Raw genomic sequence first — 14,695 nt, forward strand, 5'->3', positions numbered from 1 at the left:
AAGTGGGAAGACTCTGGCCATGAATGGGATCAGAGAAAAAGTTAGACCTGGAAGGGGAGAGATGGAGACACCTAATAAGTTTGATATTTTCCTACGCTATGGAACAGGAACCTCTGATTCTTTCTTCAAGCACATTTTTTTTAATGTATTTATTTGGCAGTGAGAGAGAGAGAGCAAGAAAGGGAACACAAGCAGGGGGAGTGGGAGAAGGAGAAGCAGGAGGTAAGCTCCCCTGCTTAGCAGGGAGCCTGAAGCAGGGCTCAATGAACCCAGGACCCTGGGTTCATGACCTGAGCTAAATGCAGATGTTTAATGACTGAGCCACCCAGGTGCCCCTTAACCACATTTTTATGATGGTAACTACCTTAAAAATTTTAAGGTGCAATTTAATGCCTGCATGATTTCATTATTAAGTCAATGAAATGTCATCTATAGCACCCTTTATATGTGTATTTCCTATTTGGAGAATTCAATGTCATAAATGCCGTATGGGAAAATAAAACAATCTATCCTGATTGAACAGCATTGATAAAATGAAACTTCTCCATCAGATTTCATTTGTTGAATTTAACAGCTTGCGTTGAATTTACTATTATGTAGTAAGTAATGTGGGACCTTATTTATGTTCTATTTAATTAAGTATGCATGTTGTGTAATTCCAGCAGTGGGCTGTATTACACTAGGTACCTACTGACAGCTGATATATTCAAAAGCAAGAGAAGGCAAATGTCACTTAAATTCCAGACATCCAATCTTCGAAATAGTCACTGATGTTTGACACTTATTAGGCACTCATCATGTGCTAACATAGAGAGATTTAGCATATAACAAAGACCTTTGTCCTTAGGAGAAAATGGGAAAACTTCAAAGGCATGATACATAAGTATAGAAACGCTAAAACACCTCCAAGACAAATATTGATCACAATTTAAAGTGATTTTTAAATTGTCTTCCTTGTCAGCAGTCCTTTGATTTTTTCAATGAATAAAATTGCTGGAGTTTTAAAAACATGAAGTTTGTGTCACCATGATACCATTTAATGTAAGTTATTCCTTGGTGTAGATGTGGGATGTTGGAGAAAAGACTAGGTTCACTCACTGGCTAACAGTCCACTCAGGGGTATACAATTATACCTGAAAAAACTGAAACTTACAATGTATCATGGACATTTGGAGCCTCTGATCCTTAATTTTATGTGTCAACCTGGAGGGTATTTTGGATGAGACTAACATTTTTAAAAATTAATTTGTTTATTTAATTGACAGAGAGAGAAAGAGGAAGAGAGGGAACACAAGCAGGGGAGTGGGAGATGGAGAAGCAGGCTTCCTGCTGAGCAGGGAGCCCAGTGTGGGGTTCAATCCCAGAACCCCGGGATCATGACATGAGCCAAAGTCAGCTTCTTAACGACTGAGCCCCCCAGGTGCCCGGAGACTAACATGTGAATCAGGAACTCTGGGTGAGACAGATGGCCCTCTGTAATATGGGTGGGCCTCATCTAACCAGTTGAAGGCTTAAAAGCACAAAAACACTGGCCTCTCCAAGCAACAAACTTCATCTGCACCATTGGTTCTGCTGGGTCTCTGCCTACCAGACTTTGGACTAGCAGTGCACTATTGTCTCTCCTGGGTCTCCAGTCTGCTGGTGCACATGGAAGATTTTTGACTGGCCAGTTTCCATAATTACATTAGCCAATTCCTTATAATAAATCTCATTTTCCCTCTCTCTTTCTATCTCTCCCTCGGACCCACATCTGCTCCAATGATGGTATTAACTACATGTTGTTTTAATGATTCGATAATGGCAGTAAAATGAAGTATCTCACAAGATAATGGAGTGTGGGCAAAAGAGTATTTATTTCTATGTTTGGTGTGTTATATAATTCCAAGAATAACTTTTTGTCAAATCAATTTGTTTGGGGTTTTTGTATAGCTTATATTCTCAAAATGATCTATATACATCCAAATGCCTGGGCTGCAAAGGCTTCCTGCAGAAGGTGGCATATTGCTAATGCACTTCAAGATGGGAACTTGAACGATATAAAAAGGATTTGACATCTGGCATGGTGACTCAATTAATTACTGTGTTGGATTAATTAGTTTGCTGAATCTCCAGAGCCAACACAGAGTCTGAGCAGAGTTACATTACACTGGTTGGCAAATAAGCACTTTAGGAGTGTGCTAATTCCAAATTTTGATTCAAGGTTGGGTAAAGAAGGGTTAGGAGGCTACATATTTTACAATAAGGAAAAATCTATCTTCCTGATATAAAATATATGCTAAAGTCCTGTCCAGATTATAGAGATAATGAAATTGGGGGAGGCTTTGAATTAATTTGTAACTGTACCAACAGTCCATGAAGTACATAACAAATATTTTGCCTAAGGTAAGAAAAAAAGAGCACACCTCTAATGACTGCATATTTTCTCCAGAGATTTTTGTAAATTTAGAATTTAAGTGAAGAAATCCTGAATGATTTTATCATGTTCCAATCATGTTACAGATGCTCTTAAAGAAGACAGTGTGGCACAGTCCTTAAAAGTACCCAATCTGAATCAAAAGGCCTGAGCCTTTATTTTCTTATCTATAAGACACAATTTTAAATACACCCAAATTCGCAGGTTTGTTTTGAGGATTAGAAGAATGAATCCATCTTGAATTCTTTCTACAGTGGATAGGAAAGAATGAGGATGCACTATTCTATAGTAGGAGTGGTAGTATCAATGATAGTACCAGGGGTATTTAATGACAAAGTCAAAAGTAATTTTTGGAAAAGACTGTTATTACAACAGAAAAATATTTTAAAGTGTGTTTTGGCAAAGCAAGTACCTTTTTAAATAGAGAAAAATACTACAGTATAAGGGAATCACATGAACCAAATATTTAAACCCTAAGGCAAAAGAAGAAAACGAGAGTATTAAGTTATGTTCTTTAAAAATCGATTACCCACAACAGGGTTTTGATACCTTGAAGTGTATTCAGTCTTCCAGTAATATCAAAAAATCTGAAAACTTCAAATCTATAAACTGAATTCTTTAAAATTATTAAATATGGCACAAAATAGCCTTAGATTAGTACAGGAGTACTGAAAAAATATCTGTCTAAAAAATAGGAAATTATTTCATCAAAAAATTCACCTTTTGCAAAAAGGTTTATTTTCAACCCATCACAATTTAGTATGTTAAAAATGTATAAAAGTACCACCCTACTTATATAAACACATATATAGAGAATTATATAAAGATTAATCAAAAATTGAATTTTCATATAGGTACTATCTTGGTGAGGTAAAAGGGAAAACATTTACTTCAGTGGTAGTACACTTTTGAAGAAATATCAGAAATATCAGAAACTAAAGTTTATGTTGGTGACTGATATGCAGTGATAAATAAGTATCTGGTTAACTAAAACACCTTTTAAGTAAAGCTAGAGAATCAGTAGACACCTCCAGATAAAATGGGTTTAGAATAGCATAACTCAGGGTGCCTGGGTGGGTCAGTGGGTTGGGGCCTCTGCCTTCAGTTCATGATCCCAGGGTCCTGGGATCGAGTCCTGCATTGGGCTCTCTGCTCAGCAGGGAGCCTGCTTCCCCCGCTCTCTCTGCCTGCCTCTCTGCCTACTTGTGACCTCTCTGTCAAATAAATGGATAGAATCTTAAAAAAAAAAAAAAAAAAGAATAGCATGTAACTCAACCTTCGCTGTGTAGACAATCTTCCTGTTGCCTTCACTTGAGAAATGTGTGTGGTAAATATTGTTCTCTCAAAGGAGTCAATAGGAGAGTCCAATTAATACAACATAACCATCCAAGGATGGCCACATCTCAAAGCTTTTTTTGAAGGTAGGTGTACTGGACCATGAAGAATTAAATTGCCCTGATTATTAAATATTTAGCTTGGTCTATCAACCCATTTGGTTCTTAAATACATGTGAAATCTACTTCATCTTTTTATGGACAAATGGGTGGATTTAGGAAGTAAAAATCACACCTAGAATCCCCCATGTTGTTTAGAAGTTTGGGGACACAAATAGGTCTCATGTATTCCAATCATTGCTTTTAAAGGAACCAGTAACTTAGGTCTCATCCACATGGCACTGAATAAGCAGAGATCTGCACGTACCAGTTTCTTTCGTGGGATAGACCTGAAGAAGAATTTCTTTCACGTCACAAATTGAAGAAGGAATGCAATGTTGCTGAGTTCAGTACATTTGTCCAAACCCCTCTGGGAGTTTTTATGTCCCTACAGTGTAGACTGCGTCATTTAGCTGCCGTGAGATCTTCCCATATAAGTGGCATTTAGAGAGACTTTCATTTCATATACATAATTTGTGGCTCTCCTGAATAATATAAAACATTTTTCTCCCCAACTTTTATCACTTGTGTTTTCATTTAAATAGGAGAGGTCCTAATGTCCTAATCCCTGGAACATGAGAATGTTACTTTACACAGCAAAAGGGAATTAAGGAAGCAACTGTAATTAAAATCGCTAATCAGCTGACCTTAAAATAGGACCATTAGCCTAGATTAGCCGGGTGGGCCCACTATCATCACAGGTGTTCTTAAACGTGAGAAGAATACAGAAGACTCAGAGTCAGAATGTGGATATGGTGAAGACTCAATCAGCCATTGCTGGCTTTGAAGATGGCAGGGGGCCATGATCCAAGAGATGTGGGCAGCCGGGAAAAGCTGGGAAAGTGAAGGAAACAGATTCACCCCTAGAGACTCCAGAGAGGAACTCAGTCTTGCAGATACTGAATTTCAGCCTGGTGAGATTCATGTCAGACTTCAGACTGCAGAAATGCAAGATGATACATTTACGTTGTTCTAAGGCCACAGAGTTTGTGGTAGGTAATTTGCTACAGCAGCAACAGAAAATTAAATATGCAATAAAGAAATGAAGTTTAAAGGTATCCACACTTTCCACTACTTTTTTAAAACAATGAATTCATCAATTATCCCTATAAGCTTACCTAGGAGAAGTTTTTACAGAGATTTTCCAAAGAGGTTAACAAAAATTATTATGGTAATCATTCATCTTTGCTCTTAAAGTTACAAATAATATTACCAAGGAATAACAAGGTTGTTTATTTCTTGTTCTTCATGTAAACCTGTAATGTATGACAATTAATTTGTCATCTTAAAAATAAACGCATTTGTATATATTATTAAGTGTGAGTAGTATTAGTCTGGCTAAGCAGATAAAGCAACAACCTTATAAATTACCTTACTAAACAACCATTTAGTATGATTAACCTGTTTCCTTCTAAATTCTGCATGTGTTACTGTCAGAGACAGACCACTTGGAAAATATCCAAGTTTTGTGGTCCATGAAAAAGAAAAAACAAACTGTTATTTTTAGTGATTTCCCTGGGAAGCAAGCAGAGATAATTTCTGAGCTATGACAAAATACTGAGTCAACCATCTCAGAACATCCACATACCAAGGAATTATTATTCAGGTCCATCTTCCCAGCAAATGGCCCCCAGGTTGTTCCCACAGGAAGTTGCTGCCGACTCTGGATTTTCCGTTCTCCGTCTTTCTGAAATACCTCCAGCTCTCCTGCAGACAATGAAAACAAGAGGTGTTTGGAGTACTTTCACGTGTGCCTTACCCACGGCCACCTCTGTTTGTGTGTTTGCTTTACACACGCGATATTCTCGGGATTTGTATGAAGATAATTAATTATGCTTGTGTGAGCAAAACAACTGATCTTGCTATCCTGAAAGGAAAAGAAAACTTGTCCTTAGAATTGTATTCGTAATTTAGTCCAACTTCTTTCTACAACTCATCTATAGAAGTCAATTCTATTTAGTAAGTCCAGTTATTATTTAGTGAAATAATAACACCTTAAAAGGCACTGCTCTAATGTCAAAAACAAGTAGGCGAAAAACATGAGGACAGGGGCGCCTCGGTGGCTCAATTCAGGCTTCAGCTCAGGTCATGATCCTGGAGTTTCAGGATCGAGTCCCACATAAGGCTCCCTGCTCGGCAGGGAGTCTGCTTCTCCTCCTGACTTTTCTCCCCTCTCTCTCTCTCTCTTAAAAAAAAAAAAAAAAAAAAAAAAAAAATGAGGACAATGGCGCTGAGTTAAAATTTTGTATCTGATCATCAATGTAATTAAAATTTTAAATTAAAGATATATACCTTATGCAATAACTTTATTATAGTTACTTAAGAGACTCGTGTTGAACAATATCTGGTGAGTTTTTGAAAGCACTTGGTAATTTTCTGAAATTACTACTAGTTTCAAGGGATTAAATACAATGTACCAAAAGTAGAGATGTACATTTTCCCAAATTAAAAAACTGTTTAGTCAAATTCATTACCTTTTAACTTTTGGTACTTGATGCAGATTTTGTTACCAAAACAGTTTGGACCAAAAAAAAACCCTTATAAAACAGCCAGTTTGGGATGGTCTTCTTCTTTTCATTCCCTCCAGGTTATTACATTAGGATCATTAAAGGGAAATAGGAAGTAAAGACAGTATAAATACTGGCATAAAGTAGGAATTCATAAAATGCTCGCTTGAGAAATTTATTTAAGAAATAAATGAATTAATGGGGCGCCTGGGTGGCTCAGTGGGTTAAGCCGCTGCCTTTGGCTCAGGTCATGATCCCAGGTCCTGGGTTCAAGCCCCACATCGGGCTTTCTGCTCAGCAGGGAGCCTGCTTCCTCCTCTCTCTCTGCCTGCCTCTCTGCCTACTTGTGATTTCTCTCTGTCAAATAAATAAATAAAATCTTTAAAAAAAAAAATAAATGAATTAATAAAAAAAAAAATGAAGGCTTCAAAACTTCAAAGAATAACTATCAGCCTAAAAACTGTTTGGGAAAAACAAACCAACAAAATCTCAATCAGGAATTGGAGTCTTTCCCTTTAAATAATTAAAACTATGATATTTATGTCCTGATAGTATTACCGTACCATATTATCATAGCAAAAGCTTTATATTTCAAAACATTAATCTTAATAATATAATTTATTATTTTTAATTGATATTTCTTCTCACCTGGCTCAAGAGTAAACATGAAAATGGGAAGGAATGGATTAATAAGAAGTATAATTAGAAACCCACATACAGGGGCGCCTGGGTGGCTCAGTGGGTTAAGCCGCTGCCTTCGGCTCAGGTCATGATCTCAGGGTCCTGGGATCGAGTCCCACATCGGGCTCTCTGCTCAGCAAGAAGCCTGCTTCCCTCTTTCTCTCTCTCTCTGCCTGCCTCTCCGTCTACTTGTGATCTCTCTCTGTCAAATAAATAAATAAAATCTTAAAAAAAAAAAAAAAAAAGAAAGAAACCCACATACAACAGATAGCTGAGAAAAGTTCTAAATAAAACACAATGTATTCAGTAATTACATTTTCTAAATGACATGTAAGTCACGGTAGGTCATATATTCTAAAATTTTTGCCTTACTCTGGCCTTAATTTCTTTCCAAGTCTATAACTTTAAATATGTAGATTTGATCTTGATGTTTTTACAAGCAGTACCATCAACCTGAGTTCAGTTAGACATCTCCTTCATTCCTTTGCATTTGTGTCTCCTCCATTTATCACGGGTTAAAAATACCAGATATTTCTTTTCATGTTTTTATTACTGCTCATCCTGAAAACCAAAATCAAAGTATCTAAATCACAGTCAGTTAAATATTGTGTCATGGTTCCATTATGCCCATTATGAAAATATAAATTTTTCTGTATTGGGACAATGAAGATACAATGGAAGTTATAATCCCAGGTTCACTGTAAACAATGTCAATTCAAGGACAACACCTCCATTCTCCCTTCTTCTCACACTCCCTCTCTCTCCCACTTGTCAAATACACTAAAAACGGAAGAACTCATTAAACTCATTAATAGGCACACACATCCCCCTCCTTTTCTTTTCATTTTGATATACTGGTATGATGATCAGTAATTAGGAAAACGGACCACAAAAACATTCTATAAGTCTGAGCTTCTGAAATGTTGCTTTATAAATAGGATACTTGCAACAAATAATGTATTAATGCTTAAGTATCAAATACAGAGTCCAGAAAATACGGAAAAAAAAAATAATTTGTTTTCTGTACGTAGAATAACAAACCCATTTCTGAGATTTTCCCCTGAAAATGTTTTTCATCCTGTACAATCTTTTTGGTTAATGCAGTGGAATCAGAGGCCTCATTCACAAAATTCTCCAACACAGAGGACAGCTAGCAATCTACTATGATGTCAGGGACGACTCAGTGGAAAATGTCCCTCAATGTATATACTCATATTCATATGTGATCATGTACTTGCTTAAATCTTTAAGATTTTTTTTTTTTTTTCTATTTGAAAAGAAACTTTAATTTCTGGTAGTTCTTTGAATTTTTCAACCATACTTCCTTAAATTTTAAGCAATGTCTTTACAATTTATCATTTAAATATAAAATACATGTCAATTCCTCTGCTAAACACTAGGTAAAAATGTTTTTCTCAATGTAAAAATGATGCCCAAATAATTTGCTTGTTTTTACACACCAAAAAAAAAAAAAAAAAAAAAAAGTCATGTCACATTTAAGTGATACCAGATAAATCAGAGGATCTTTGAAAACCTTTAAAAAAAAAAAATCGTCCTCTCTTTGTGCCACTGACATTTTTCATTTGAAAAGGGTTCAGACTCAGTCAAGCAGTGACTTCTTATCTATACCTGTGGATTTACAAGTAGCTCTTTCTTTTAATGGATTAAGAACTACAAACTTAGGGCAGATCATAAAGTGATACCTAAAATATCACCAAAGTTCTTGAGGTGTCTTTGACTATGCATTAAAATTTTAAGCAAACCAAAACTACTTTTACGAGCTCTTAAACATGACCGTAACAGAAGACCCAATAACTATTCAAGCTAACAAGACAATCTTTTCAACTTTATTAGGCAAACAGGCAAATCCCAGTCTCCTTTCTTGCTTATAAGGAAGTTATTTTGAGGTTTGGGGAAATCCATTCTGTTGCTGAGGTATTTAAATAAAAATATTCATTTATTCACAACAGTGTTAAAGAAAACCTCAAGCACAACGCAAATAATTAGCATTTACACACCAAGGCTGCACAGGTTAATAATAGAAAAATAAGACATTGCATAAATGGAAGTTATATTTAATTTAACTTCGATGTTGCTTAGCAATATACTATTTAAATTTTTCAAAGATTAATAAGTGTCATGAAATAGAGAAAACATTATTGCACTAAAAACAAGATTAACTTTTAGTCAACTCTATCAATAACCAGCTAAAGGGCCTTAAATAGAAAAATTATCTTTTCTGAGTCTTTGTTTTGTCCTTGGTAAAGAGGGTTTTGCACTCACTTGCTACTTGGTAAGGTGTCCATGACACCATGATTTTCTTTCCCCAGATGTATCATGGGGGTTGTAGGTCAAAGACCCACGTCTAACAGTTTATCATGAAAATAGATGTTTAACTTGAAAATATCAGATATTCTAAAATCAGGAAAAAAATCTCCAATTCTTAATTTGTTTATTCATTCTTTTTTGCCTCCATGCATTAGTTTATTTATTCTTTCATTCTACTAGTATTTATTTGGTATCTACCAAATATTAGGCAGTAGGTTTTGCCCAAGCATAAAGCCACAAACAAAACAAGCCTGGACCCTGGACAAATTTCAAGAAATGTAATCCATAAGACTTGGGAAGTAGACATCATAGAACCTAGTGATTATTGAGATTTTAGGAGTTAGGGAAGGGAAAATCCAACAATAATGTTCAGGTATCTGGCTTAAGTAAGCGGGCCAATGGTCATGTACCTTTTGAGATAAGGATCATATGCAAAAAAAAAAAAATTTTAAGGATAAAGTGAGGAGTTATAGTTTGGAAATATTGAGGTCAAAGTGGCTATAAGTAGGGCATCTGGGTGGCTCAGTGGGTTGAGCATTTGCCTTTGGCTCAGGTCGTGATACCAGGGTCCTGGGACTGAGTCCCGCATCCGGCTCCCTGCTCCATGGGAAGCCTGCTTCTCCCTTTGTCTCTCTCTCTCAATCTGTCTCTCATGAATAAGTAAATAAAATCTTTAAAAAAAAATGGCTGTAAGGAAGGCAAGAGGTGGGGAGGTACAAGCCTGGGACTCAGAAGCAAGGTCTTAACTAGAGTGATAAATTTTGGTATTTTATTCATTAATTAAAATTCGCTTGCATATGGTAACAAAAGCCATAGATTGTTCATCTGGGACAGAGTGTATCACAGTAAAGTAAGAAGACCTAGGGCAGAATTCTAAGGATCTTCAAAAGGCAGAGTGATAGAGGAGCAGGCTCAGAAAACTAGAAGTGGGGTGCCTGGTTGGCTCAGTCAGTTGAGCATCTGACTCTTGGTTTCTGCTCAGGTCCTGATCTCACGGGTATTGGGACTGAGCCCGCTCCATGCTCAGTGGGAATCTGCTTGGGGATTCTCTCCCTCTGCCCCTTTCTCTGCTCTCTCTCTCTCTCTTTCAAGTAAATATATAAATCTTGAAAAAAGAAAAAAGAAACTTAGGAAAAATGCAAGAGAATAGAAAAGAAACTGGATATAGCAGCCGATGGGTTGATTGAGAATGTGTAAAAGAGGAGGGATGAATCAAGTAACCTGAAAATTCATGAGAATGAGAAAAGAACCAGAAAGTTCCCTTTTGATGGGATGGAAATCATGTGTATCTGGAGTGAAAGGAGTTTGGAGGCCAAACCCCAGACTGGAATGAGTTTAAACCTGACTGGGAGAAGTAATTGTCAGTTGAACAAGCCATACGACGACCATGAACTCAAGCCATGCGATTCTTAACCCTTTGAACTTCAGTTCTGCATTCAAAAAAGGAATTCATACAACTGCTGGGAGGTTTAATTCACACAACATGCAAAGTGCCTAATAAATATTTACTACTTCACCAAGAAGACACTGAAGCAATCAATCTAAGAGCATGTCCACATACTTCCATCATCCCCTCTAACCATTCTGCAGTGTCTGTGGTCACAGCCCCTCTTAACACTTCCACCCACAATACTCCCCACACCTTGGCTCATTTCCCTTTTAAAAATCTTCTGGATTCCCCTTTCTAAGCAGCATTCCCCAGGTTCATTAATTCAGATGCAGATTATGGACCAGACAGCTCCAATTCAGGTTCCAAATTCCTGTCAGGATAAACTTACTACAACTCCGTGGTCACTCACTGTGGTAAAACCTCCTCTCGTAGCTCCCTTTTGACCGTCCCAACTTGAGCATCTATGCCTGAATCTTAACCACAACACTGCTCGACAGTGTCTTCTGTTCTGCTCTTTAGAATATATATATTTTTTCCTTTCCAGTCAAGAAAGCCTTCCTCACTATACCTTCCTCCTCATGCCCAGTTTAACCCCCATCTTTCTGAGACTTGTTCTTGCTACCTGTCAGATACTCTGTACTCCTGGCTGCCTTGGTAAACTCCACTAATGTTGCAAGATCAAACCCAAAGCTATTCTCTTTCCCCAGATGTCTCTGAACTCCAGAACAAACCGAGTTCTCCTGACCTAGTACTCCCAAGGAATTTATAAGCCAATGATACACACAATGTTGCAGTTAATGACTCCCTAGTGCTTTCCCTTTGATAACCCTTTTCACCTCAAGAGGACTATGAGCATCTTGGACTACAGGTATAGTTCTTAATTTCCATATATCCTCTGGTAACCAATATAATTTGTAACATGTGGTGATGGCAAAATATAAAAAATATAAACTGAGCATAGTAGATTGGATGAAGATTTTCTTAAGTTCATAGACTTAATTTTAGTGCAGTTAAAGTTGATTTTGAGTACATAAAAAGTTGCCTTCATATGTGTCTTCTCTTTGTATTACAACAACCATATATTTCATTTGCTCAGCATTTTACTACATTTACTTATGTTACCTCTTCTGTAAAATATGGAGCAGGCTGAAAAAATAAAGTGTTTTTTTTTTTCTCTCAGCCAGTTCATATTTTTATAGCTATTCCTCAAAAAGAAGCTTTTTTTTTTTTTTTAACATGCGTAAGTTCACACAAAATATTTGAGACACATAGGATGGACTAATCAATTTTGGTAAAAGATAATATTGTTAGTGCTGAGGGCTGTTTCTCTTATCTTCTTGATAATGCATACTTTTAAAAGTCTGTGATTACTCAAAGACTTATGATAGCCTCACCGAAAAAAAAAAAAAAAAGCCCTAAGTCCGAAATCACTACCAAACATACTGCAGCTTTTAAGATATCAAGCCACTTTTTTTTTTTTTTTTTTTTGCGCAAATAAAAGAAATTTGCTGGTGGAAAGAAAATACTTAAACTCAGGAGAGATACCCTTAAATCTTATTTTACTAAAGGTACAATCAAGCCATTGTTTTGTTTCTTTTACATAGGGTCCCTTTCATGCCTTTTAGAACACAAAGTTTATGAAAATGGTAGAATACCAAAGGCTAACAGACAAGATATGGGCCTTTTAGCATGGTTATCAGCCATCCTGCTTCAACTGAATTCAGTATTAAATTGATGATATAAATGTATATGGCATTTACAGGACATCCCTTAACTCCTGGCTCGGACTGCGTAGACGGACATGGTTGCCGATAAATGAGATGACAGAAGATCCTATTTCATTTGCTGAAAATAAAATTTGGATTGGTTTGAACTTGGGTTTTAAATATATAACCAAATTTTAAAGCGGACCACATGAATTAGCTCATAATGTTTATCAGGCCTGACTACAACAGAAGGCTATCGCGTCAGAAGCCGTATTTATATTTTCTCCATGGTTGGAAAACATTATACATCATGGTATCAAACATGGACAGCCCCGAAGTCATGCTGAGTTCAAAAAGCGCTCAAAGATTCTAAAAATCTCAAAACATTTTCAAAGTCAGCCAAGGTGGCTGAAGTATGAAGTATGGCCGAGCTCTCGCTATTTTATGGTTTAACCATTTAACAGCTGCCCGCCGGATACAGAAGAGGAGAGATGATCATTTTGCTGCTGATTATCTCCACAGCCAAACCGCAGCTTCGCCACTATATGTGTGTTTCCTCAGGCACTAATAACAGCATGTTTCATCTGCATTTTTAGACAAATAGTGCCATTTATATCATGCTGCATCGAGCCATCTCAAAGCGCTTTTTGGCACAGGAAATGATAGTTGTCCGTAAGTGGCTTTCACATCGCCTTATAGGGATGCCTTTTCTAATTTTCCTTCTCAATTTTTGAGTCATACAGTCATAACGCACACTAAACTACAGTTTTGAACATAAACTTGAAATATGACATTCCCTATTCAAGTACTCCAGTCAAACCCTGATAAATCAGGCTGGCCATGGAGTGATCTTATCCCTTCTGACTCTTTAATAAATCGAACCTTGTAAGTTCGTACTGTTGGAAGTTGTCACTAAATGAAATTGTGACCTTATCCGGCACATGAACTTATCCTGCTGACAACTACATTTATTGTGTGGATAAGGAAGGGAGAAAAAGGAAAAAAAAAAAAAGAATAAAGAAAAAAATGAGATATTTGATAATTCTGATCTTAGCCATATGTAACTCTAACAGATGGGATCTTTTTGATGTTCCATTAATGATTTGCCAAAGATGAGTCTCTATTTAGAGAAAAATGCTCACCCTAGGTGAGTGCTGGGGGCCACTGCAGATGTTATTAAAAGTACATGAAGAGGTCCTGGGTGACAGCAGCGAATCAGAAGCTATTAGTCTAACACAAAGAGCCCTGAATTAGCTTGTAATTGCACTGGAAAAGATAACATAATGGTGGTGGCAAAATAGAAACATTCCCTTTTCATGCATTCACTGACTACAAACTCTAAAACAAGACACTGGAACGGCCTAAAACCTAGAGCAAGTTAAATCACTGCATTCTTCAAGAATAAAAACATACCCTTTGGCTACAGTTCTTAAAGCGTCATAGAAATCAATGTGTATGGCATTAAGAAGCAAATTTACATGCCTATGCTACCATAGATCAGCCTGTAATATAATCTCGGGCATCTTTTACATTCTGATTCTGGCTGGCTTTGAGAATTCATTCTGAGACTGTGATAGGTTTGGATATTCTTTCTATCATAAGGCCTACTGAAACCTGTAAATTATCATCTTCGAGAGAGAGAAATAGAAGAGATAAAATGTGGTTCTACGTAGTTAGATCATTAGTAACAAAGTAGAAAATTCAAGATGTTTTTAAATTGTAAAATTTAAAAGATGTTTTAAGATTCAAGATGCCTTTAAAACCATGATGTGAAATAAAACTAGAAAGATTTCACCTGCGTATTCACATATAAAATTAAACTTTGTGTGCAGAAACCAAGCTCAAGATTGGGGAGGAACTCCCATATTTTGTCCTTTGCCCTATGGTCTATTTATGCAAACAAAAAATCAGCTCATCCCAGGTGTCTGAAAATAGTCACCTGGGGTATGACTGGCTCTTGCCAATGTTTGGAAGTGTCACTGCAAGGCGGAACTGAAGTTTCTGGACTCCTTTCAGCTGCGGGGAGGAGGGAGGAGGGAGTTACCACTCTTGCTCAAGCAACCTGGCACAATATGCTTCTTTGCTGCCAGAAACCCTCCCTGACCTTCCAGACACCACTCCTTGTCACGGGCTGACCCAATACCACTTCCTGATCAAAATCTTGAGACACAGAGTGGGGTGTGCTTTGGAAGCTGTGGAGAGGGAGGAAACATCATGAATGGGAGAGGTCTGGGTCA

General features: G+C 37.0%; 1 protein-coding gene across 2 annotated transcripts in view; it reads right to left on the reverse strand.

The window, feature by feature from the left end:
* ZFPM2 (zinc finger protein, FOG family member 2) overlaps window positions 1-14,695 on the reverse strand; it is a 457,914-nt gene that overhangs the window by 222,626 nt on the left and 220,593 nt on the right. For both annotated transcript variants that reach the window (XM_047725745.1, XM_047725746.1), the window contains one exon: window positions 5,435-5,553. In XM_047725745.1, coding sequence (XP_047581701.1) covers window positions 5,435-5,553 — 119 coding nt within the window. The remainder of the gene's footprint in view (window positions 1-5,434; window positions 5,554-14,695) is intronic.

The sequence above is a fragment of the Lutra lutra genome, chromosome 4 (assembly GCF_902655055.1).
Source record: "Lutra lutra chromosome 4, mLutLut1.2, whole genome shotgun sequence".
Classification (NCBI taxonomy): Eukaryota; Metazoa; Chordata; class Mammalia; order Carnivora; family Mustelidae; genus Lutra; species Lutra lutra.